We start from the raw sequence: 22,938 nt of genomic DNA on the forward strand, positions 1-22,938 counted from the left end.
AGAGAGCAGCAGAGACACAGGCAGAGGGAGAAGCAGGCTGCCCGTGGGGAGCCTGATGCAGGACTTGATCCCAGGATCCCAGCATCACGACCCGAGCTGAAGGCAGATGCTCAACCACTGAGCCACCCAGGCATCCCTAAATAAAATTAAAAAAAAAAAAGGGGCGGGGGGAAGAATTCAGATCTAACCCATCTCCCTTCCCTCCCAAACTGGAAGGAAGAGTAAGAAAAGCTGGCAGCACTGTTATCTCACAGAAACTTAGGCTGGGAAATGACCAGTGATGGGTGGTGACTTGGGGTCTCTGAGTCAGAGAACACAGGCTCCATTGTCTCCTCTTCTGCCTTCGAATTTTCTACACTTCAAAGTCCAGGGTCCATAAAGCAAGCTCAGTTAGCACAATAGCGAATAAAACTATCCATGTGTTTGTATCTTGATTCAGCACAGCTAGGCTACAGGACGGTCAATATACCCGAAGTCCAAATAAACATTTGGATTTAAAAGAAAGGCAAAGCAGATGTGACCTCTTTCAGAAACATTATTTGATTGTGATACAGACTGATGTTTATGGCTAATTTGTAGATCCTGGGTAATTAAAAACATGAACATTCCCTTCTCCTTTGAGGTTGTGAGAAGTCTTCCTTCTGTACAGTACCAAACGTGTCCATGTTGCGCCTCTATTTTGAGGTATCATTGTATTCATTTTCATTACACAATCCTTAATGTGTATCGCATCTTTTAGGGAAATTCTTTTTCTCCTCTGTAACATATATACATTCATTTTTATTTCAAGTTTTGCATATGTTTTAAGGAATGGTACAGAGCCAACTGGAGGAAGGGGCCACTTTCAAATCTGACTAAACACGAACCTGTCAATAAAGAAATTACTAAGATGCAAAATAATGTGAAATGGAACAAAATCAAGGACATAGTGCAAAAGCAGATTAAAAAAAAACCAGTATCGGGCAGCCCAGGTGGCTCAGCGGTTTAGCACCGCCTTCAGGCCCTGGGCTGAATCCCAGGGTCCTGGGATCGAGTCCCACATCGGGTTCCCTGCAGGGAGCCTGCTTCTCCCTCTGTCTATGTCCCTGCCTCTCTCTCTCTGTGTCTCTCATGAATAAATAAATAAAATCTTAAAACAAAACAAAACAAAACAAAACAATAGTATCTCTCCCTCACTGAGTTGCTCTTATGATACAGATAGGCCTCACAAAGCCCCTAGCATAATGCAAAACAACCAAAAGACTCAACAAAAACAATGATAATTTATACATTAATGTCTAACACAGGACTTGGTTCACGAAGAAGAAAGTTTTAAATGAGAACACGAGTTCTTTCTCATCCTCTGCTTACTCCTGCAGTGCTACATCATTTGGTAATTGCAAATGTGATTCTGTACTTGCAAATGTCAAGTGTGAATTCTCTGGGTATGTATTTTCTCTTCGGCTAAATAGTCAGTTCCTTGAGGTCGAAGGCAGTGCTGACTACTTCTGGTCCTCCTCCCCAGTGCGTTGTCCATACGTGTGGGCGGCCTCTGCACACTAGCTGTCAGCACACTGCATGGCTGCAGATTCCACCTAAGTAGCTGCCACATTTCTCCCTGGGTAGAACTGTCCTATTTCATCCATCCAGGGCAAGTCAGGCATTTAACAATAGTCCAAGACACAGGGTCCAAGCTTCCCTACACCACTCAGCTGATCTTTAAAATAGTCTGCTCTTCCCTTTATATATATGTGTGTGTGTATATATATATATATACACACACACACATATATATAAAATATATATATACACACACACATATAAATATTACATATATATATATATATATATATAAATATTAAGTAATCTTTACACAAAATGTGGGCCTTTAATTCATATCCCTGAGATGAACAGTCACCCACTCCACTGACTTGAGTCCACCAGGTGCCCTAGTCTGCTCTTCCTATTAATACAGAATAGGAACATTTTGGCAGGCGGTACCTTGGTGGCTGAGTTGGTTAAGCATCCACCTCTTAGTTTCTGCTGGGTCATTAAACTTAGGGTTGTGAGACTGAGCCCTGCGCCGGGTTCTGTGCTCAGTGTGGAGTCTGCTTGAGGTTCTCTCTCCCCTCACCCTCTCCCTCTGTCCAGCCCCTGCTCATGATCTTTCAAAAAAATGTTAAAAAAAAAAAAAAAAAAAAAGGCAAAGACACAATTTTGGCAGTATCGATCTTGAAGGGTAGTGCTGCCTCACCTGGACAGGGAAATAGCCATGGATGCTTTGTAAGGACCGCACCGCACTGCCACCCAACTGTAACAAAGTGGAGCCTGACTGTCGGAATCTTCAACTAACCTGCATGGTCCAAAGAGGAAAATGGTTTATAAACCAAATTAATCTAATACATTTGGACAAAATCTGCCTTCCAGGGAACTCTGGAGGTGCAGTGGGGGAATGGACTGAACCCTCAGTAAACGTCACTTCTATGGATCTAAATTCTGCTTCTTCCACTCTTGTCACTGAATTACTACGATTAAATAGCATGACCACTCAAAAGAATAGCAAGACCTTTAATCATCAAAGATTTGAGGATATTAAAAGGCAGTACAGCATGGTGTGCAATGCATGGACTTAGGGCCAGACTACCGGGGTTCAAATCCCAGCTTTGCCAAACATCAACTGTGGGACCCTGATGAGGTCCCAAGAATGAGCTAAGTGTCTGTAAAAGAAGGATGACAACAGCACCTGCCTTAAATGGCTGTTGTTTAATATGAGTTGAAATTACAATTGTGCTTGGCATATACTAAATTCTCAATCAATACAAGCTACTATTATTTTCATGTCACCGTGTGCAGTAAGTCCAAACATAGTTACTATTCAGAACAATTTCTCAAATCCAGCTCTTCCCTGCGGTTCCCTGCCCACTCACTGGCTCCAGTCAGAATGCAGTCAATCTTGAGCCCCGCCCCCCCTTTTTCCTCATTCTTCACATTCAGATGGTCTCCAGGAGCCAGGTCCCTCCAGACTTCCATGCTCCTACCACTCAGATATCTTATACTTGTCCACACCTCTCTATTCCTTCTGTCCTAGTCTGGGCCAGTGGCTGCTGTCTTCCCAGGGTTGGTGACCTCCCTGCTTCTCTTATCTTCTTCAATCTGCCCTTCATGTGGCTCTATAGCTTTCTAAAGTGTAGATGGGACTAAATCACGACTCTATGTGGCAATTTTTCTTGGCTTTATCACATACTATAAAATAAAGTCCAGCTTATTACTACCTGGTTCCTGCGTGCTCTTACTGCTTCCTCCCTCTTGGCTATACCTGAGTCACACCCTGTGCCTGACTCTCCTGTGGATGCTCTTTGTTTCTCTGGCTGCACTGTTCCCCTGGCCTGTAATGTTACTCCTGGGTTTCTTTCAACTAACTTCTAATTACCTTGCAAGACTTAGCTAAACCTAAGTCAAAGGTCAGTGCCTGGTCGTCAGTGAATTGAAGAAAGTAGACTCATGTATTTGAGAATGATTTTAAAAAATTTATAAAATAGGTGCTTAAATTTTTTTTTACTTTGGTAAACCAGAACACCTAGTTAATCAGAAATTCCCTAAGGCTCATTTTATGTTAGCGTTTAATATATAACAGAAACTTATATAAAATCTTCGTATCAGTCCTGTTGGTTTGACATTATTACATCTATTTTACAGATGGAGAAATTTGTGTTAAGTAGTTTGTCTAAAGACACAAAGAGTAAATGACAGAGCTCAGCTCTGCACACTGGTCTATCTGGTGCTCGCTTCAGCAGCACATATACTGAACACTGGTCTGACTCTAAAGCCCAGGGATGGAACATAGGTAACCACTGTGCTTCGCTGCCTCATATTGTTTGCCTGGCATGTTTAAATATAACGTTGGCTCTGATCTGACTTTGGTATAAATGCACTGGTGTCCTAACTTATGCGGTGGTTTAAGGTTTATATTTTGCTGTCAGTTTCTAGATGAATGAGGTTTAACAGTCTCCAGTATACCGCCTGGTGTGACCGAAAATGCATTATGCTTTTCGACAAAGAAGCTGTTCAACCCAAGGGCTTCCAGCTGATCTTAACCTCTTGTCCACTCATTACACACCACCAGCAAGCATCTGCGACTGCTCACCACATGTATGAGAGTGTTAAACTTATTTCCTCATCTTCCTCCAAGCGCTTCTTTACTTAACCTCACAAAAGTATTTTGGCAAACCTGAGGGCTTCTGAACAACAAGCTGAAAATTTCTGTTTTAGAAAAAATGAACTGGGGCTGCCTGAGTGGCTCAGTCGGCTAGGTGTCTACCTTCAGCTCAGGTCATGATCCTGGGGTCCTGGGATTGAGCCCCACATTGGGCTCCCTGCTCAGGAGGGGAGTTTCCTTCTCCCTCTGCCTCTCTCCTTGCTCATGCTCTCTCATACTCTATCAAATAAATAAATGAAATCTTAAAAAAACAAAACAAAACAAAAAAACCAGAAAAATGAACTGATGGTTTTCATTGGTACGTTCTCTCCAGAGAAATCCAGTCCCTTGGCCCCTATGATTGAGTTTGGCCTTTTTTAATTATTCAAGAATAGGTCTGCTAATGCCTACAAAATACAACATACACACACAATTCAGTAATTCCAACTTTTCAGAGTCATTAAAATAAATACTCTGTCTGGATTGCTGGCATTTTCCTGGCACTAAGTGGTAACTATGAACACAGGAAAGGCTAACCTGTGATCAGGAGTGGTAACCCATGACCATCGGTGTTATGGATGGAACTGTGCCTGCTGCCAAAGTCCATCTGTTTAAGTCCTTATGCCCAGTACCTCAGAATATAATCATATTTGGAGGTAGGGTCTTTACTAAGGTGCTAAAGTTAAAATGAGGTCATTAGGATGGGCCCTGATCCAGTAAGACCGATGTCCTTATAAGAAGAGATCAGGCCACAGAAAGAGAAAGAGAAAGAGCAAGAGACACAGCGCGCAGAAATGTGCACACAGAGACATGACCATGTGAATGTGAAAGGAGAAGGTAGTCATGCGCAAGCCAAGGAGACAGGCCTCTGAAAAAAAACCAAACCTGCCCACACTTTGATCTTGGACTTCTAACCCTGAGAACTGTGAGAAAATACGCTTCTGTTGTTTTTGTGGTATTTTGTTATGGTAGCTCTAGCAAATTTAATCACAGAATGAAATCATAAACACTGCTGAAAATAGTCTGCAGGTCCCACCAGCATCAAAACTGATGCTTGAGGGTGGCTTTGCTCAACCAGTCATTTTTAGGCTTCTCCTATGTATCAAGCCCCCAACTAGATCTTAGGAAATTATACAGATAAGGCTTCAAATTAGTAGTGCGAAATGAAAGTGGCTTACACATTTCTCCCCTCTGAAAATGTGTCCTTGGAAAATTTAATGTCAGCTTCTTAAGCTGACATGAACTTGTGAAGAGAAACCTCACTATTCCTTCTCCCTAGTAACCCATCAAATCCAAGATACAAATGTTAGCCTCTCCAACATAAACACCTTCAGCAAATAAAGTTATCTTACCTAATCTTTCCAGTTCTTGAACTACCTCTTTCCAAACAGGCTCGATGTGGATGCAGCTAAAGCACCAATCTGAGGTGATCTTGATGAGGTAGGGTTTCTTGAAGCTATCTGGCACCACTTCATTCACGTAGTGTGAAAAGTGCAATAAATACTTCTCATCAATGGAGCCCCGCCGCTCAGAGTTAAAAGGGAAGTGAAAAAAAGACTCATCAAAGTAAAAGTTCTCATGGAAATGACGGAAGCGATACTCTCGCTGTTGCTGCTGCTTCTGGTAGCCCTGGTTCTCTCCAGCATCTCCGTAGTGATCATAATTGGATCTCTTTTCTTCATTGGAAAGAATCTACAAGGAAAGAAAAAAAAAAAAAGGAAATCTATAAAATGGAAAAAGTTTCACCCAAAGGACTATCGTGTGAGCAGTGTCAAAGACACAGGAAGAAAAGAGATGTAAAGCTACAACACGGTTAGATATTCTGAATGCAGTCTTCAATATACCAAGGCAACTCCTCTTTCAATAGAAATGATTAAATATTTCAAGACCAAAAGACTTTGGTCACTGAGATACTCATGTTCATCTTGGCTTTAGAGATTCTGAGTTCTCATTTTGCCTTAAGAGATTCGACACATTGGTAAAACAAATAAAACTTAACATAATCTTGATCACCAGAGCTTGACCACAAGAAAAATAGGTCATGCCACTTAGTTGGAGTAACTCAAACCAAAACATGAAAAGCTGTGAAATCCCCCCCGCCCCCCGCCAAAAAAAGCCACAGAATTCAGTTCAGTGTCTTGTATGTTAGCTGGCTTTGTTTTACTTAGAAATAACTCTGAAGTTTAAAATTGTTTTAGGTGTTTTAGGATGATGTGCCATTCCATGAGCCAAGCACTGTCTCCTGAAGAACATTACCCTACACAAGTCAGGAAGCCACAGACTTATCTTTTATGCACATTCCAGGCCAAGCTCCTTAAGCTGACATGTTGGAAAATTGTTGAAAATCTTGTGTTTAAATGTATTTGTAACCTTGTGCCACTTTAATAAATATAGGCAAATCAGTCTTTCTTTAATATAAGTTCTAGAATTTGTGTTGCTGAGGTAAGCATGTGATATAAGTTTCTACAAAGGATATAGAGACCTACATTTAGGAATTCTGAGAATTCTATAATTCCAATTAAAGCCTTTAAAATAGGCCAGTTTTTTTTTTTTTTTTTAAGAGCTACAGTTTTCAGGCACCAATTTCGACATACTGGATGTGGCTAAATATGTTTTCTCTACCATCATCTAGAAACTGGGTCAAGGGCATTGGGAGCGTGCCCTTTCTGAGCGGTCTTTACAAAACTGGCCACCTAATGAATACGAGCTAATGGATGCATCACAAGTTTGACATGATACCTCATAAGCCTTGCTTATTTGGATGAACTTGTCTTCTGCTCCAGGATCTTTGTTTTTGTCAGGATGCCTGAAACACAAATGGGCAGGCAGGGAGAGAGACTGGATTTAATGTTTTGCATACAATTAACATCTCGTACACACAGTTTACTACATCAAAGGCAAACGAAAGGCCATTTTGTTAGGATGGTTTCTTAAAAATAAAGGGTAGAAGCAATCAATTGCTTCACATAACCATAATAATTAAGCGAAACTTTGAAACAGGCCATTTCTACTAAAAGCACTTTAGCAACACACATTTTCAAAGCTCCAGAGGTACTGCAGGGTCCCACTGAGGAGAAGTGTGCTACACGCATGTCTTTACATTGTTCTTAAACACTGCTGAAGCTGGTTCCAGGCTAATGTTACTGAGCCTTAAGAACCGACTTCTCTTCCCAGGTGGGAGCAACTCATCCTAATGTTAGAATGCTATAGAGGAAGGGATTTCTTCTGACAACTCAGGTGGATGCAGGAAATAGTCTTTCGGATGCACCATGAATTTGTTTAGTGACAACCATGTTCCAAATAGCATTTGACTATTGTTGTTCAGATGAGAACATTGCAGTTTCATTATTGCTCTGCTTGTCCCTTTTTGCCTAAAATGGCCTTTTTACCTATAAATGGATAGTGATTTCAAAGCCCCATGTTTTAAGAGGTGAGAAAAACCTACAGTTTATCCAAAATGATTTAAACTAATGTTTGGTATTATACACAGCTGACAATTAACTATATCCATTTGCAGACATACATTATTCTGTAATCTGCCCATGTTTATGCTAATTTCAGCTTTGGAGATTTTTGAACTCCTGGAAAGTAGGGGCTAGGTTTTGCTTCCTTAGAACCCCTCAAGACCTAAATCAGTGTTTTTTTACCAACTGATTTTTCTTTCTTTTTTTTTTTGTTAAGAGACTCTATTATAGAGTATATTCTTTATGTAATCACTTCTGGTAACTTTAAGTAAATTTCCTCTAGCAAAGGTTCAAGAAAGAGAACAATCCAATGGGAAGCAAATGACTACTAAAACCAGCACAAGTACAACAGGATAAAGAGAATTTACAACTTGATCAACCTTATTCTGGCAGGAACTACATTTGAATGAATTATACCACATATTCTGATTTCTCTAAAAATAAATTGCAAATGGTTGGTTGTTGAGTTTTAACATCATTCCTCCCCTAACTATTTAGTCCTTATTATGAGTATTAGTGGGGAAAAAAAAACAACTCAGCTGAGTAATAATGAAAAAGTATGATGTAAGGAAATAAGATGGTGGTTCCAAAGCATGTTTCTGGATGACAAAAAAAAAGTGTTTTAAATATTCAAACTTAGGCTAACGGCTGAAAAGAGAAAAATTATGCAATCACACAAATGAAGATTTAACGTAGAGAACACAGTAGGGGGAGAAGGATTGGAAGGGGGCTTTTGAAGGAGACCAAACCAAGGAGAGGGCTGTGAGGAAGGCTGGGTTAGAACCACAGATCCTGACGCAGACAAAACCAAGGCCAGAGAACAGGGAGGAAACCACAAGACAGTTTCAGGTTATAAGGAATATTTTCCTAATTGCAGGACGCTACCACGAGGTGGCAAACATGTAGAAAAGGATAAATCTGGCTCTAGGAAAGTACTGCCCAATACTATTTTCAGGGTGTAGGAAACATTTCACCAACTGCAATATGATACACGTCCTTTAAATCTGGAAGTGAAGAAAATACTGTACTGGGTATCTATTGGCTGTAGAAAAAGTAACACAGAAAAGTAGCAGACAAATTGTTTCATTGTTCCAGGGACTATGTTATACCCATTTGCTTCCGATCAAATTTTAGGATGCCTTATTCTTGGGACGTGAGGGTGTTTATTTTTGCCAACGTAAATGATAAAAGAAAAGCAACTTACGCCAAAACTTAATTATTAGGAGAGAAACATAGTTTTCCTGAAAGAAAAAGTGACTTTAAATGGTTTCACCAAGGAAGCTCTTGAGAAGCTTAAGAAACATTACTTGGTAGTAAAACCTAGGAGAGGAGAGCTACAAATCTAATTCAATGATTAACCGCTTCCCCCAGCTGCAATTCATTCTGAAAAGTCAAATTGGGAAGCACGGCTATTTTCAGTGGGTATGAAGCCATCATGAAATGAAACCAACAATTTGAGGGATAAAACACTGCCACAGCCAAAACAGCAACGAGGAACAACACAGTGAAAATATAAAGGTGAAGTAAAATTTTAGACTTTCCCTGGATGATACTCTGTATTTCTAAGGTGATGAATGACTCCTAGAGAGAATCTAATTAAGTAAGAGAAGCATATGACTCATTTAATTAATATCATAATACCCTTTTCAGCTCTGGAAGACAGAAAAGTCAAAGCTGTACATTTTTAAAAAATCCCACATACTCAAGCAATCATTTCTGCTTTTAAAATGTTGCCAAAGGCCTGTACTCTGTCCAAAGGAATGCTGATACCTCATGAATTTATTGCAGATTTATGTATTTTGTTTTAAATATAAAGAGGCAAGAATTTGAAACGATGTGGAAAGCAATTTTGCTGTAAAGAGAGTCCCTGGAAAGAGGCCACACATAATCAGATTGTGTTTTTAATATCAAATTCTGGATTCTCTGTGACAGAAGTTTGGTTTAAAATATTTATGTATTCAAAACATATTTTAAACTATCTTTTACCTTTATTGCAACCAGTTTAAAACTAAGATACATCTTTCACTGGAAGAATAATGGTGTCAGGCAGAGTCATGCACAGCCTGCAATGTCATCTGCATGTGGCAGCTTTGCTCCTGCATAACTTCCTGCCCGCCCAACACTAACCCACTCACTCCTACTTCTGCTCTGATGGGTAGGTGATTAAAAAGTAAAAAACAATAAACTACCTATTGGCACTGAAGGTCAAGCTGTGGAGCCCAGAGTTATTAAAGACTTAGTAACAGTGAGCCCAGATTTCCCCACAGGTAAAAGAGGGACAGCAATAACTCTTTCATAGGGTAATTATAAGGTTTAAATAAGATAAAAAGCATAGAACCTGGAGTCTAGCATGCAGTAGGTGCATAATAATCATTCCCATCCCAAACCTTTCATTATCTGTGCCTGGCTCCCCCAGCTTCTAGTCACCCTTGCCCCTTCCATCCTTTCCCCTTCGGCTGCTCCCCTCCAGCTATATGATCCAGATACTTTTGGTATGTCCAAAGCATTGGTGGAAAAAACTGATGACATCTGTCCATAAATTTTAAATTTATTACTATCCTGCTAATTCACAAACGGTTGTATACCCTTTAGCAAATACAAAACCTATCTAAGTAAAATTACGATTTTTATTTTTTTTATTTTTTTTTATTTTTTTTCTAAAGATTTTATTTATTTATTCATGAGAGACACAGAGAGAGAGACAGAGAGGCAGAGACACAGGCAGAGGGAGAAGCAGGCTCCATGCTGGGAGCCCGATGTGGGACTCGATCCCGGGACTCCAGGATCACATCCTGGGCCGAAGGCAGGCACTAAACCGCTGAGCCACCCAGGGATCCCAAAATTACGATTTTTCTATCGGATGATTTTTAAAAGTAAGGTACTCAGTTTCCGAATATTATAAAATTGAGGGCAAAAAGCTTTCACTCTAAATTTTCTTGAAAGCTTAAAATTAGTAATTTAGAAAACAGCACTGGATGGCGTTCCCTTTAACAATGATACTTGTAAAGAGCTACTTTATGAATAACATATCATGGGGACGGGTTAGCTGATCCATAGTTGATTACGTATATATTTTTAAACTAAGGCTGCCTTCCACATATATATTTTAAAACTAAAGCTCCCTTCTACTTAAATATGCTAGCAGTATCTAGGGTAATCCTTTAGGCCAAAGAATTCTGAAAAGGGGGTTTCACAGCAACACAGGCTTTGGATCTTATCATTAAATATTACAGAATAACATGAACATTAGTTCTCCTAGAGAAAATATTTTAGACAGGTATATATTTATTGAACATAGAAACAGAGACAAATAAAAAAGCTAAGCATAATTTAGGCTTCATTTCCCTACTAAAACTGCTTAGCTTATATTAAACTGCTATTTCTTTGTTTCACCTACCATTCCCGGGCGAGCTTCTTATAAGCCTTTTTAATATCAGCCTGACTGGCTGTTCGGCTGACCCCTAGGACTCTGTATGGGTCAAAATCCAACGCAGACAGAATTTGCAGGATCAGAACCAGAACTATCAAGAACTGCCAGGAAATGCTCAACTTTTTCACTTCCATTTCTCTTCCTCTCCAGAGCTGAAATGATTGAAGAGGCAATGAGTTTCAGCAGTAGAAACCTAGACAGTCTTCCTTATTAGGTAAAGGGATAAGATATATAGATGAAAAACAAAACAAACAAAAGCTATTTGGCAGGAAAAGGGTCATTCTGTTTGATCAGGTCTTTTCAAATCAACAGTCTTGCTACTATTTTTTGAATATATCACAAATAAGAACTACACAGATGAAAAGATGAGCAGTAAGAATTAACAGCAACTTTCCAGACTCCTTGGATTCGAAAAGCTTTAGAAATGATTGAAAATGAATGAGATGAAGAAAATAATAAGCAAATGTGGGAAAACATACATAGGAAAATCGAGGCAACTACATCTCAAATACTCTATATTTCACTTAATTCTGACAATCATACTTTAGATTAAAAAATACAGGGCTTAAGAATACTTCCCTGAGTACATGGCTAAATAAACCCACGAGATCGTAAGATTTGCCAAGGGCAAAACTATGAAATTAAACAGTGGTGACATTCTTGAGATTAAATAAGCATAAGCACGAAAGTGAGATACTCAACAAAAACAAAAACAAAAACAAACCGGTTATGACACTGTGTACCCCAATTCTGTTCTTTCTCACCACACCCACTGGACCAAGGAAACTGAGACAATGCTCTTTAATTTAACCATGAGCAATAATACGGCTATTATAAATGGAGACCAAAGGTGAGGAAAAGCTGGCGAGAAAAAAATTTAGTTTTCCACCTGAAGGGAGACTAATGGCAATGGATGCAGACCAGGCAGGGTCTCCATGTGTTAAAAGATCCACGTCTGGTGAGCGTGGTAACTGGATTCACTGCGGGTTCGGAAATAATCCTGGTTGGCTGATGAACAAGGTAGGGCTGTATTAGATTGCATGGACCTTCACGGCCCAGATTTATGATCTTTGTGGCCTATCACACAGTGAGTTTTCAAGGGTCACATTTATCTTGACTTCCCATGAATTACTCAAGTTTTAAGGTTCAAGGGTCCAGTGGGGGCACCTCACTTAAGGCAGGCAAAGCTGTGACAGCGGCGGATTTTGACAAGTGGAAGTCGAACTGGTGCCTTGGAGCGCTCACCAAATGGGACTCATCTGACAGCCAATTTGTAGGGCTGCATGCACGCTGAACAAAACCCTAAAACAAATCAGTTTTCTTTTTTTTCCTTGTTAAGACAACCTATAACCTATTCTGGTCTATGCAACACTGTACAGAGCGCTAAGACTCGGGGGTGGTGGGGTGGGGTGGGGTGGTGGGTAGCTGCTACTGGTTAAGCACAGAGGCTCTGCAAACACTCAGACTGGGATCTGTCCTCCACCACTTTGTGACCTTGGGCAAGTTACTCAAACTTGCTAAGCCTTCGGGGTCGTTCCTAAACGGAGGTGACCCATACCCCCCACCCCCAACCCCAGCTTGAAAGGATCAGCAGGGGAGTTAAATGTGTTTGTAAAGGGTTTGCTGAACATACAGGGTCAACAGTCAGAAGGTGATACTTAATATTTTTCAGTGCAATCGAGGCCTTATTCCACCTCCAGTGAGCGGCCCCGAAGGTGGGCGGCTGCCAAGTTCTTTGGCTGCCAGTCTCGAGCTGCACCGTGCGGGCCTCGGGGCTGGAAACCACCTGCCCAACAGGTAGGCTGGCGCCCTGGGGCAGCATCCCGCGGTCCAGGCAGCGGCCCCCCCCGGAGGCACGCTCCAGGTCTGAGCTCCCGCCGGAGGTCGCAAGCCGCCGACCCGGAGCCCCGGGCCGGGCCCTGTCGGCTCCCGGTTTCCCCCGGGCCCGGGGCGGGGGGGTTGGGGGGGGAACCGGGAACGAGGGGGAACTGCCGGGAGAGCCCCGAGCCTGCCCTGCCCCGCCGCGCCCGCGGCTCCGCGCGTCACGCCGGGAAGGAGTTACCGGGAAAGGGCACCGGCCCAACCGGCTGCAGAGTCCGAGCTCCAGTGAGTCCGCCGGGCGGGGAGCCTCCGGTCCGCTCCAGCGCCGGCCGGAACCTGGGGAGGGGAGGGGGGCGGGGACGAGCGAGGCAAGTCACGTGACACTTAAAGGCTCCGCTCACCCAAAGCGCGGACAGTACGGGTCGAGGACATCTGCGTCTCGGACCTATTTTGACCCTTGCTACCCGCCGTCTGCGCGTGGACCAGGCGCGGTTGCCATAGGAACGAGGCGCGCACTTCGGCAGCAGCCAAAGGGATGGTCGTGACCAAGGAGGCCAAAACGTGCCTCCTAGAGAGGCGAAGTCCCGATGCATGATGGGATGCCTCGGGGACCTCCCCGGTCCAGGGAGGAGTTTCCACTCCTACCTGGAGCTGGCCCTCGTCTAGCAACAGTTGCTAGGGTGGGGAGGCAATCGCTGGTCCCTGCTCTCTTTAACCCTATTCATAGAATCCTAGAGCCTCAGAGTTGGACGGGACCTTGGGGAGCCTTTCTAGTCCGACTTCTCCTTATAGTGATGGAGAGACTGAGGCCCGGAGGGGGGCAGGGACTTGCCCAAGGCGTGGAATCCAGGATTCCTACTCTTTTATTTACCAAAGCGAGCTCCGCCATAGGATGTGCCTGGGACCGCCCTCAGCGCGGGAGAGGGATGTGCGTGTGGCGGGGAGGGCGGGGGAGAGTCACAGGCGAATGCGGTAGACTTTCACTGACCCAATGATACGGGTTCCTTGGGGATACGAAAAAGGGGATTTAATATTCCACCCCCACCTTGTTGTTATTATTGTCGTTTTAAAAATTTCCTTTGCATTGATCACTAACCTCTTTTATTTCTTTATATTGTTCATCGTCTGTCTCCTCCCACTGGAAAGTAGCTTCTAAGGGTAGGGCCTGTGTGTTGTTCACTGTGTGTTCTCGGTGCCTGCGTGGACCTCAGCGCAGACGGGATCTTTTTTTTTTTAATATATTTTTTTAATTTTTATTTATTTATGATAGTCACACAGAGAGAGAGAGAGAAAGAGGCAGAGACACAGGCAGAGGGAGAAGCAGGCTCCATGCACCGGGAGCCCGATGTGGGATTCGATCCCGGGTCTCCAGGATCGCGCCCTGGGCCAAAGGCAGGCACCAAACCGCTGTACCACCCAGGGATCCCGCAGACGGGATCTTAATGCGTATTTGTGGACTCAATAACGAAGGGAGCCGAGGTGTGGATGCGCTGGAGGATGCATTCAAGGCGGACTGGAGGCAGGTTCAGGTTTGCGCCTCGGCTGCCTTATGCCACTCACTACCTCCGGGACCTTGAGCCGAGGTCACTGCGTTGAGCCCCAGCGTCCCCACCCCCCCGTCTGTAAAACGGGGGGAAAGAATGCCGTTTGGTTTTCCTTTGGTGGGGTCGTGGTCCAGGCGGGGCGAGACAGCGCAGAGAGACCGGCGCAGTGGCTGGGACCCCGCAGATGCTCAACAAGCAGGAGCAGTTGTTCTTGAAACGTGCACGCGAGCGCTACTCCTGGGAGTCCGGGGGAGGTTTCTGCTGTTCTCCTTTGTGGGAGGTGCTGGGGTGGGAGGGAGGGAAGCGGGGGACTTAAGGTGGGCGAGTTTGGAGCAGTCAACCACGCGAGACCTCCCTGGCTCCAGGCACGGTGTCCCTCTTGGCAGCACTGTGACCCCCTCCGAGTTCCTGCAAAAGCGGAGTGGTGGTGCGGGCTCGGGGTGCGTTCTGGGGGCGGGGCGGCGACCTGGGGGTGTACCCTGGGGGGCGGAGTTGAGACCCGGGGTATGCCCTGGGGGCGGGGCGGCGACCCGGGGTACGCCCTAGGGGCGGGGCGGAGACTCGGGGTACGCCCTGGGGGCGGGTGGAGACCCGGGGTACGCCCTGGGGGCGGGTGGAGACCCGGGGTACGCCTTGGGGGCGGGGCGGCGACCCGGGGTACGCCCTAGGGGCGGGGCGGAGGCTGGGGGTGTGTCCTGGGGGCGGGGCGGAGACTCGGGGTACGCCCTGGGGGCGGGTGGAGACCCGGGGTACGCCTTGGGGGCGGGGCGGCGACCCGGGGTACGCCCTAGGGGCGGGGCGGAGGCTGGGGGTGTGTCCTGGGGGCGGGGCGGCGACGCGGGGGTGTGCCCTTGGGGAGGAGCGATTATCGGGGTACGCCCTGGGGGCGGGGCGGCGACCCGGGGTACGCCCTAGGGGCGGGGCGGAGGCTGGGGGTGTGTTCTGGGGGCGGGGCGGAGACTCGGGGTACGCCTTGGGGGCGGAGCGGTGACCCGGGGGTGTCCTGGGGGCGGGGCGGGCGCGGAGGCGGAGCCCCAGGGCGGAGACGGGGCGGTGGCGCGGGGGGTGTGTCCTGGGGGCTGGGTGGAGACCTGGGGGTGTGTCCGGGGCGGAGCGGAGACTCGGGGTACGCCCTGGGGGCGGGGGAGGGAAGACTCAGGGGTGTCCCCGGGGCGGGGCGGAGACCTGGGGGTGTGTCCGGGGCGGAGCGGAGACTCGGGGGTGTGCCCGGGGCGGGGCGGGGCGGGCGCGGAGGCGGAGCCCCAGGGCGGAGGCGGGTCGGTGGCGGGGGGCGGGGGGTGTCCTGGGGGCGCGGCGGTGACCTGGGGGCGGAGCGGCGACGCGGGGGTGTGCCCGGGGGCGGAGAGGAGACTCGGGGGTGCGTCCGGGGCCGGGTGGAGGCGGAGCCCCAGGGCGGAGGCGGGGCCCGGGCGGAGGGGGGATGCGGGGGCGGGGTCAGCGCCGCGCGGGTCCGGGGCGGGTCCGGGGCGGGTCCGGGGGCGGCAGGCGGGGCGCAGAGGCCGAGGCCCGGAAGCGCCCCGAGGCCGCGGGGTGCCCGGCGTCCGGCCGCCATGGACGAGGCTGAGCGGCGGGCCCTGCGGCGGTGCCGGGTGCGGCTGGTCCGCGAGCTGCAGGTGGCCGCGCTCTGGGACGCCCTGCTGAGCCGCGAGCTCTTCACGGCCGCCATGGTCGAGGACTTGCAGGTGCGCCCCCCCGCCGCGCGGACCCCAGGCCGAGTCGCGAGGCCGCCCGGCGCGGTGCTGAAGCCAGGCGAGCCCCCGCCCTCCGCTGCCCTCCGCTGCCCTCCGCTCCCCTCCGCTCCCCGCCCGGCCCGGCCCGGCCCCCAGCCCGCCGGGGCCCCTCCCCCTCGAGCCCACGATGGCCCAGCGGAGGTGGTGAGGTTCTCTTTCAAAGCAGTTTTATGCCTTTTTCTTACTGGACCCTCCCGCAGGCCTGTGCGATGAGGGTCCAGGAGGCCCTTCCCACCAGCAGGCGCGGGGGCTGTGTCTGTGGCTTCCGGGACGCCCCTGGCCGGGCCCCGGGGCCTGCCTGCAGACCCAATGTCCCTTTTCTTCATCATCCAGGAGCTTGGCCTGAACCTAGTGAGCAAGGCTTTAATAGAATGTGTCGTATGAAAAATTACTAATGAATAATGACATTAAAAGAAGTCTCGTGAGCACCTGCTGTGGGGCCTGCACTGAGGAGTAGAAGTGGCTTGAGGCCATACCCCTGCCTGCAGATAGAGATTCAGATGCCCACAGAGGCAGCAGACAGCCCTCCAGCTCAGCGTGGTCATTCCAGAACGCTGGCCTTGCATTGCCAGATTTTTAAAGAGAAGCTGAAAACCCTGATTTTGATGTTAAATTCCCTGATGTTAAATGTTAGCAACAAATTCAGGCAGGGCTGCCATTTCGCCACACGTGGATCTGGGGCCTCCTCCTGGCTTTGTTATGTATTAGCAGTGCCTTACTGAGACTCAGTTTCCCTCGTCTGTAAAGTGGGGATAATGGTAATTTAACCCCTTAATGTTTTTGAGGGGGACTAGATGAAACGAAGCATTTAACATGTTGCTTGTCTTACTGCGAGTGTCTCATAAACGTTGAGATGCGGCACGGAGCTAGCCGTTTTATTAGGATTACCTTTTCGTGAAATGATAGGTCTGTGCTGCTCAGTATAGTAGCCATTAGCCACATGTAGCTATTCAAGTGTAAATTTGAAGTAATTAATATATATTTTAAATATTTTATTAGAGAGAGAGAGAGATCATGAGCAGGGGGGAAGGGCAGAGGGAGAAGCCAACTCCCTGCTGAGCAAGGAGCCGGACGTGGGACTGGACCCTGGGACCCTGGGACCCTGGGACCCTGGGACACCGGGATCATGACCTGAAGGCAGATGCTTAACCAACTGAGCCACCCAGGCGCCCTGAAGTAATTAATATTAAACAAAATAGAACCTTCGATTCCTCAGTTGAAGGGTGCAAGTGCTCAGTAGCCACGTGTGGTTAAGGCCCGCCACATTGAACAGCGCAGGCAAAGAATATTTCCATCAGCACAGAAAGTTCCCTTGGACAGAGCTGCTGTAGGATATTTGAGATTAGGGTGGTGTCTCGTCCCTGTGGCTCCTGAGGAACTTGGCCAGAGGTGGGTCTCAGAGGACAACGAGCAGATGCGCAGTTTCTTCTTTTCTCTGTATCAGTGACCAGCCCCACCATCCTGCCACTCACTAACCCCAGCCATTCCTGCACTTTACAGTCCACCCCATCAGCCCACAGATCTGTGCATTCTCCTTCACTTATTTTTCTGGCCCGTCCCCTCGCTTCTCGATTCCTGCCACACCGTCTTTGCCACCACCTGACCTGGCTGTGGCTCGCTCCTGTCCGTTGTCCACCCTGCCCATTGGATGATTTTTCTAAAAGGTGGATCTGACTCTGTCACTTTCTTAAAACTCCTCACTGGCTCCTCACAGCTTTCTTGGCATGACCGCACAAAGGTCTCATCCCTCATGACTGTTTCCCATTCCAGCTTAGATTTCTCGTTTCTCTGAATTCATTATTTACTTCCTAATGGTCCCTAGGGTCTCTGTAAAGACACCCCCTCCTGGAGGCCTCCCTGGCTTCCCCAGGCTGAGGTGGATTCCCCTGGACCCTCCTAGGCCCCTGTGCTTTCCCATCTGACACTTCTCTCCTTGGTGTGTCACCACTGATTTGTCTGTTTGCATCCCCCACGAGATGTTTGCTTCGTAAGGACTGATCATGTTTATTGCTGTATTTTCAGCTCTTAGCATGGTGTTGGGCTCATAAGAGATGCCTCCAAAATGCTGAATGAGTAGATAAGCAGAGGCTGGCTAGTGGGACACACTCACTATGAGTGCAGGCTCAAGTTTTGTCCATGTGCCTGATTTTGTAGACTTCTGCTAGGTGGGAAATTGGGCGGGAGGACAGGGGGAAAGTCACAGGACATTGTATGGGTAATGGTGCCATGTTTTTCTTCTCAAACAGCATGCAGGCTCGGGGTCTCGGAGCGACCAGGCCAGGCAGCTGGTCATAGATCTAGAGACCCGAGGGAGTCAGGCCCTTCCTTTGTTCATATCCTGCTTGGAGGACACAGGCCAGGATGCGCTGGCTTCGTGCCTGAGAATGAGTCGGCAAGCAGTAAAGCAGAATCCAGAGGCCACCAGACCCCTGGACCTCATGCCTGTGGTGCTTGGACCAACGAGACTCACACCAGAGGATCTCAGAGGGAAGGATCCGTCAAAGCTGACTCCAGGAAAACTCGCTCCGGTGGTGCTGGGGCCAGCTGAGCTCCAGCCACAGGTTGTCAGACCATCGGTGCCCAGGCCAACGGACAATGGTTCTGGACGATTCAGTGACGTCTGTGAGTACCAAGAGAGTGGTTGGTGGGTAGCTGGACCTATGAAGTTAATGACCTTGGATATCCAGATCTTTCCCCAGAAGTTCTCAGCCATTATTTTTCTATATAAGCCCACTGCCCCTTTCTCCCTCTCTTCCTTCCTTCTGGGATTCCAGTAACGCATAGATGTTTCTTTTCAAGATAAATCATGATTCATGTAGACTTTTTTCATCTTCTTGGTTCTTTTCTCTTTGTTCTCTGCCGGTAACTTCAAATGATATGTCTTCTACTTCACAGATTCTTTCTTCTGTGTGATTAAGTCTGATGTCAATGTTGTCTGTTGCATTTTTCATTTCATTCATGGCATTCTTCAGCTCTAGAATTTCCATTTGGTTCGTTTTTAGGATTTCTATCTCTTTCGTTCATATGTTGTTTTCCTGATGTTGTTGAATTGTTCCTGTTGTTGAATTGTCTTTGTATATACTCTTGTAGCTTGCTGAGCTTCCTCGAGACAGCGATTTTGAATTCTTTATCAGGCACATTGCAGGTTTCTATTTCTTGGGGGTTGCTTTCTGGGAAATCATTGTGCTCCTTTGGTGGTGTCCTATTTCCTTGATTTTCATGTTTTTTGAAGTCATGTGTTGGCTTCACATTTGAAGAAGACTCAGCTCCTCCAGTCCTTGCTGACTGACCTCTTTAGTGCATCCAATCTCAGATTTTTTTTTGCACCAGCAGTGTTTTGGAACTTCTCTACTCAATGCCTGGACTTACACAAAGTCATTCTCACTTGTGGATGATTGTCAGAATTGGTGTTCATTGTCTGGGAAGGCAGTTGAAAACTCTTATTTTGTCATTAAAAATTTTTTATTTATTTGACAGAAAGACTGAGAGAGCATGTGTGCACACACATGTGTGTGCATGTACAAGCAGGTGGAGTTGCAGGGAGAGGGAGAGGGACAAGTAGGGAGAGCCTGGACATGAGGCTCCATCCCAGGATCCTTGGGATCATGACCTGAACTGAAGGCAGATGCTTAACTGCCTGAACCACGCAGGTGCCCCTCTTATTGTGCCATTTTGATGATGTCCGTCTCTCACTTTGTGGATTGATACTACTAATTTGGGGAATGAAAGAATTTTTCAGTTGTGGGTAATAGTTATAGTTTTGGGGGTGCAGTGGGATTTTGGAAATGAGCTACAGTTTCAGATTGAGGCTATGAACTATAGGATTCGTCAGATAGGTAAAACCGTTTCCAATTAAAAAATGAGATGTGAATGCTTTTCTGGCGTGGCTTTTAAACTCTTCAGGGATTAGTTCCTAGCAAGGGGTCCCGGCCCTCTGTAAGCAATGAATGGGACCATTGTAGGATCACAAGAATAGGCTCCAGTGCAACTAAACTCGCACCAGAACTCAGAGGTAGCCACCAAGTTCTTTTTGTTTAAAGAACAAAAAAAGTCCTGCTATATTATAGGCTGGTGGTCAGGGGACTTGTTTGAGATGAAATGAATTGAAATGAAAACTCGTTTGACACTGATGGAAAAAATGACCACCTTGACTCATTTATTCTGCAAATATCTGCTGAGGACTTTCTGGGTGCTGGGCTCCATGGATTCTAGAGACAGGAAGCGTCTGTTCTCCTGGAGCTTCCCTTATTTATGCCTTTCTGTTTTAGAATTTCACTTGAATGGAATCACACCACGTATACTCTCTGGCTTCTTTCCTTGGCATAATGTTCCGTATTTTCCACGGCATTGTATGTGTAGGTACCTCGTTCCTTTTCAGGCTGTGGAGTGTTCCCTTACATGGCTTTTTTCATAAATTGTTATCCGTCAACTTGTTTTTTTTTTTTTTTTTAAATTTTTATTTATTTATGATAGTCACACAGAGAGAGAGAGAGAGAGGGGCAGAGACACAAGCAGAGGGAGAAGCAGGCTCCATGCACCGGGAGCCCGACGTGGGATTCGATCCCGGGTCTCCAGGATCGCGCCCTGAGCCAAAGGCAGGCGCCAAACCGCTGCGCCACCCAGGGATCCCCTGTTATCCGTCAACTTGTTGATGAACATTTGGGTTGTTTCTTGCTTTGGGCATTAAGAATAAAGCTTCAGTGGGGCGCCTGGATGGCTCAGTCGGTTAACTGTCTGACCAGCTCAGGTCATCATCCTGGGGTCCTGAGATGGAGGCTCACGTTGGGCTCCCTGCTCAGCGGGGAGAAGCAGACTTCCATCTCTCTCTCTCTCCTGCAGCTCCCCACCGCTTATGTGTGCATGCGCATGTGTTCTCTCTGTCTCTCAAATAAATAACTAAATAAAATATTTAAGAAAAAAAAAAAAGAGGGACACCTAGGTGGCTCAGTGATTGAACATCTGCCTTCGGCTCAGGGCGTGATCCCCGGGGTCCTGGGATCGAGTCCTGCATCAGGCTCCTTGCATGGGACCTGCTTCTGCTTCTGCCTGTGTCTCTGCCTCTCTCTCTGTCTCAAATAAATAAATAAATAAATAAATAAATAAAATCTTTAAAAAAAAAAAAGAATAAGGCCTCAGTGATCTTCCATGGCCAGGTCTTTTTGTGTCCATTGCACTCATTTCTATTGGGTAGAAACCTGGGAATGGAACTGCTGATCAGACGATAGGTGTGTGTTTAACTTTATTGGAGACTTATTTTTGTTTGTTTGCTTTTTGTTTTTTAAATATTTTATTTATGTATTCATGAGAGACACAGAGAGAGAGGCAGAGACACAGGCAGAGGGAGAAGCAGGCTCCCTGTGGGGAGCCTGATGCGGGACTTGATCCCAGGACTTTGGGATCCCCACCCAGATTCCCTCACTGGAACTTCTGAGCAGTTCTGCAAGGTGGCTGTGCCCCTAGACTCCCACCAGCACTGCCTGATGTTTCCCAGGTTCTTGTTCTTTTGTATTCAAAGACCCTTGCCTCCCCCCCAAGGGGCCAGCCATTCATGCCTCCCCCGCTCCCTCTTTCTCTAGGTGTTCAGGAGATTTCCAAGGGAAATGGTGATTTGGTGAGTCTTCCTGTGACTTGGCTTTGGACTCTAATGCTCTGCACTTTCCAGATCCTTCCCTCTGCAGCTGCCTCTGGAGCCCAGGGAACGGAGCCCTGAGAGAGGGTCCCAGGCCCCCTATAGCTCCCTGCCTCTAGCACAGCTTTCCTGGAGCAGGCTGTCCAAGCCTCCCTCCTCTTTCCTTGTCTGAAGTCAGGGGTCAGACCTAACATGAGGTGGGCATCCGAATTGGACCTGGGACCGAGTCACTCCCTCTCGTTCACAGCATTTGCTGTGTGACTCCTGTGTGCCAGTACTGGGCTCCAGGCCAGGATACCTGAGAGCAGACCCCTTGTGTTTCTAATCCCTGTGGAGCCATCAGCCTAGCAGAGGCTAGTTACCCAAAGAAATACCTAAATCTTTTTTTTTTTTTAAGATTTTATTTATTTATTTGAGAAACAGAGAGAGAGAGGGGCGGAGAAGCAGGCAGGGGGAGAAGCAGGCTCCATGCTGGAAGCAGACATGGGACTCAATCCCGGGTCTCCAGGATCACACCCTGGGCTGAAGGCGGCACTAAACCGCTGAGCCACCCGGGCTGCCCAAGAAATACCTAAGTCTAAATTGTGTCAAGTGTCGTGAAAAAAAGAGCAGGCTGTTGTGAGAGAGGATTCCCAGGGGACGGGGAGCCTGGCTGGGAAGCGGCATCCGCGCTCCGCGGGTGGGCCTGGGCAGGAGTCTGCTGACGGAGCCACCCACAGGGTTCTCAGGAGCTGCCCTGGGTGGGGCAATCCATCAGCTCCTTTGGGGGCAAGTGCCTCTGGGTGTTGGATTCCTAAGCTGGATCCTGCCGTGGGAGCTGGTCTTCCCTCCCGCGTTAGCTGTCTGTACGTCATACCACTCCTGCTCATGCCCACCTGGTTTACAGTCTGCTTTGGTGCTAGAATGTGGGGCGTAGATGTTGCTGTTCTGTCTTTCTTTCTTTTAATATTTTATTTATTTTGATAGAGAGGGGGGACAAGTTGGTAGAGCAGCAGGGCAGAGGCAGAGGGAGAAGCAGGCTTCATGCAGGGAGCCTGATGCGGGACTCGATCCCAGGACCCCGGGGTCACGCCCTGAGCTGAAGGCAGATGCTCCACTGCTGAGCCCCCCAGGCGCCCCCAGGCC

The 22,938-nt window shown here is 47.2% G+C and overlaps 2 protein-coding genes across 11 annotated transcripts in view; one reads left to right on the forward strand and one right to left on the reverse strand.

Moving 5' to 3' along the window:
- The window catches only part of DNAJC16 (DnaJ heat shock protein family (Hsp40) member C16), a 41,376-nt gene extending 28,098 nt beyond the window's left edge, over positions 1-13,278 (reverse strand). For 2 of the 4 annotated variants that reach the window (XM_077899519.1, XM_077899518.1), the window contains exons 1-4: positions 12,702-12,847; positions 11,036-11,220; positions 6,914-6,980; positions 5,527-5,866 (exon numbers count right to left, since the gene is read on the reverse strand). In XM_077899519.1, coding sequence (XP_077755645.1) covers positions 5,527-5,866; positions 6,914-6,980; positions 11,036-11,202 — 574 coding nt within the window. In that variant the 5' untranslated portion in view covers positions 11,203-11,220; positions 12,702-12,847. Of the gene's footprint in view, positions 1-5,526; positions 5,867-6,913; positions 6,981-11,035; positions 11,221-12,701; positions 12,848-13,130 lie in introns of those variants that run through there. The other 2 variants (XM_077899520.1, XM_077899521.1) reach the window with 2 other exon arrangements.
- Positions 13,279-15,963: 2,685 nt separating this feature from the next.
- CASP9 (caspase 9) overlaps positions 15,964-22,938 on the forward strand; it is a 43,276-nt gene continuing 36,301 nt past the window's right edge. For 2 of the 7 annotated variants that reach the window (XM_077899526.1, XM_077899527.1), the window contains exons 1-3: positions 15,965-16,136; positions 18,431-18,806; positions 21,761-21,795. In XM_077899526.1, the coding sequence (XP_077755652.1) occupies positions 16,005-16,136; positions 18,431-18,806; positions 21,761-21,795 (543 nt within the window). In that variant the 5' untranslated portion in view covers positions 15,965-16,004. Of the gene's footprint in view, positions 16,137-18,430; positions 18,807-21,760; positions 21,796-22,938 lie in introns of those variants that run through there. The other 5 variants (XM_077899530.1, XM_077899529.1, XM_077899525.1 and 2 more) reach the window with 4 other exon arrangements.

This window comes from Canis aureus, chromosome 5, assembly GCF_053574225.1.
Source record: "Canis aureus isolate CA01 chromosome 5, VMU_Caureus_v.1.0, whole genome shotgun sequence".
Taxonomy (NCBI): domain Eukaryota; kingdom Metazoa; phylum Chordata; class Mammalia; order Carnivora; family Canidae; genus Canis; species Canis aureus.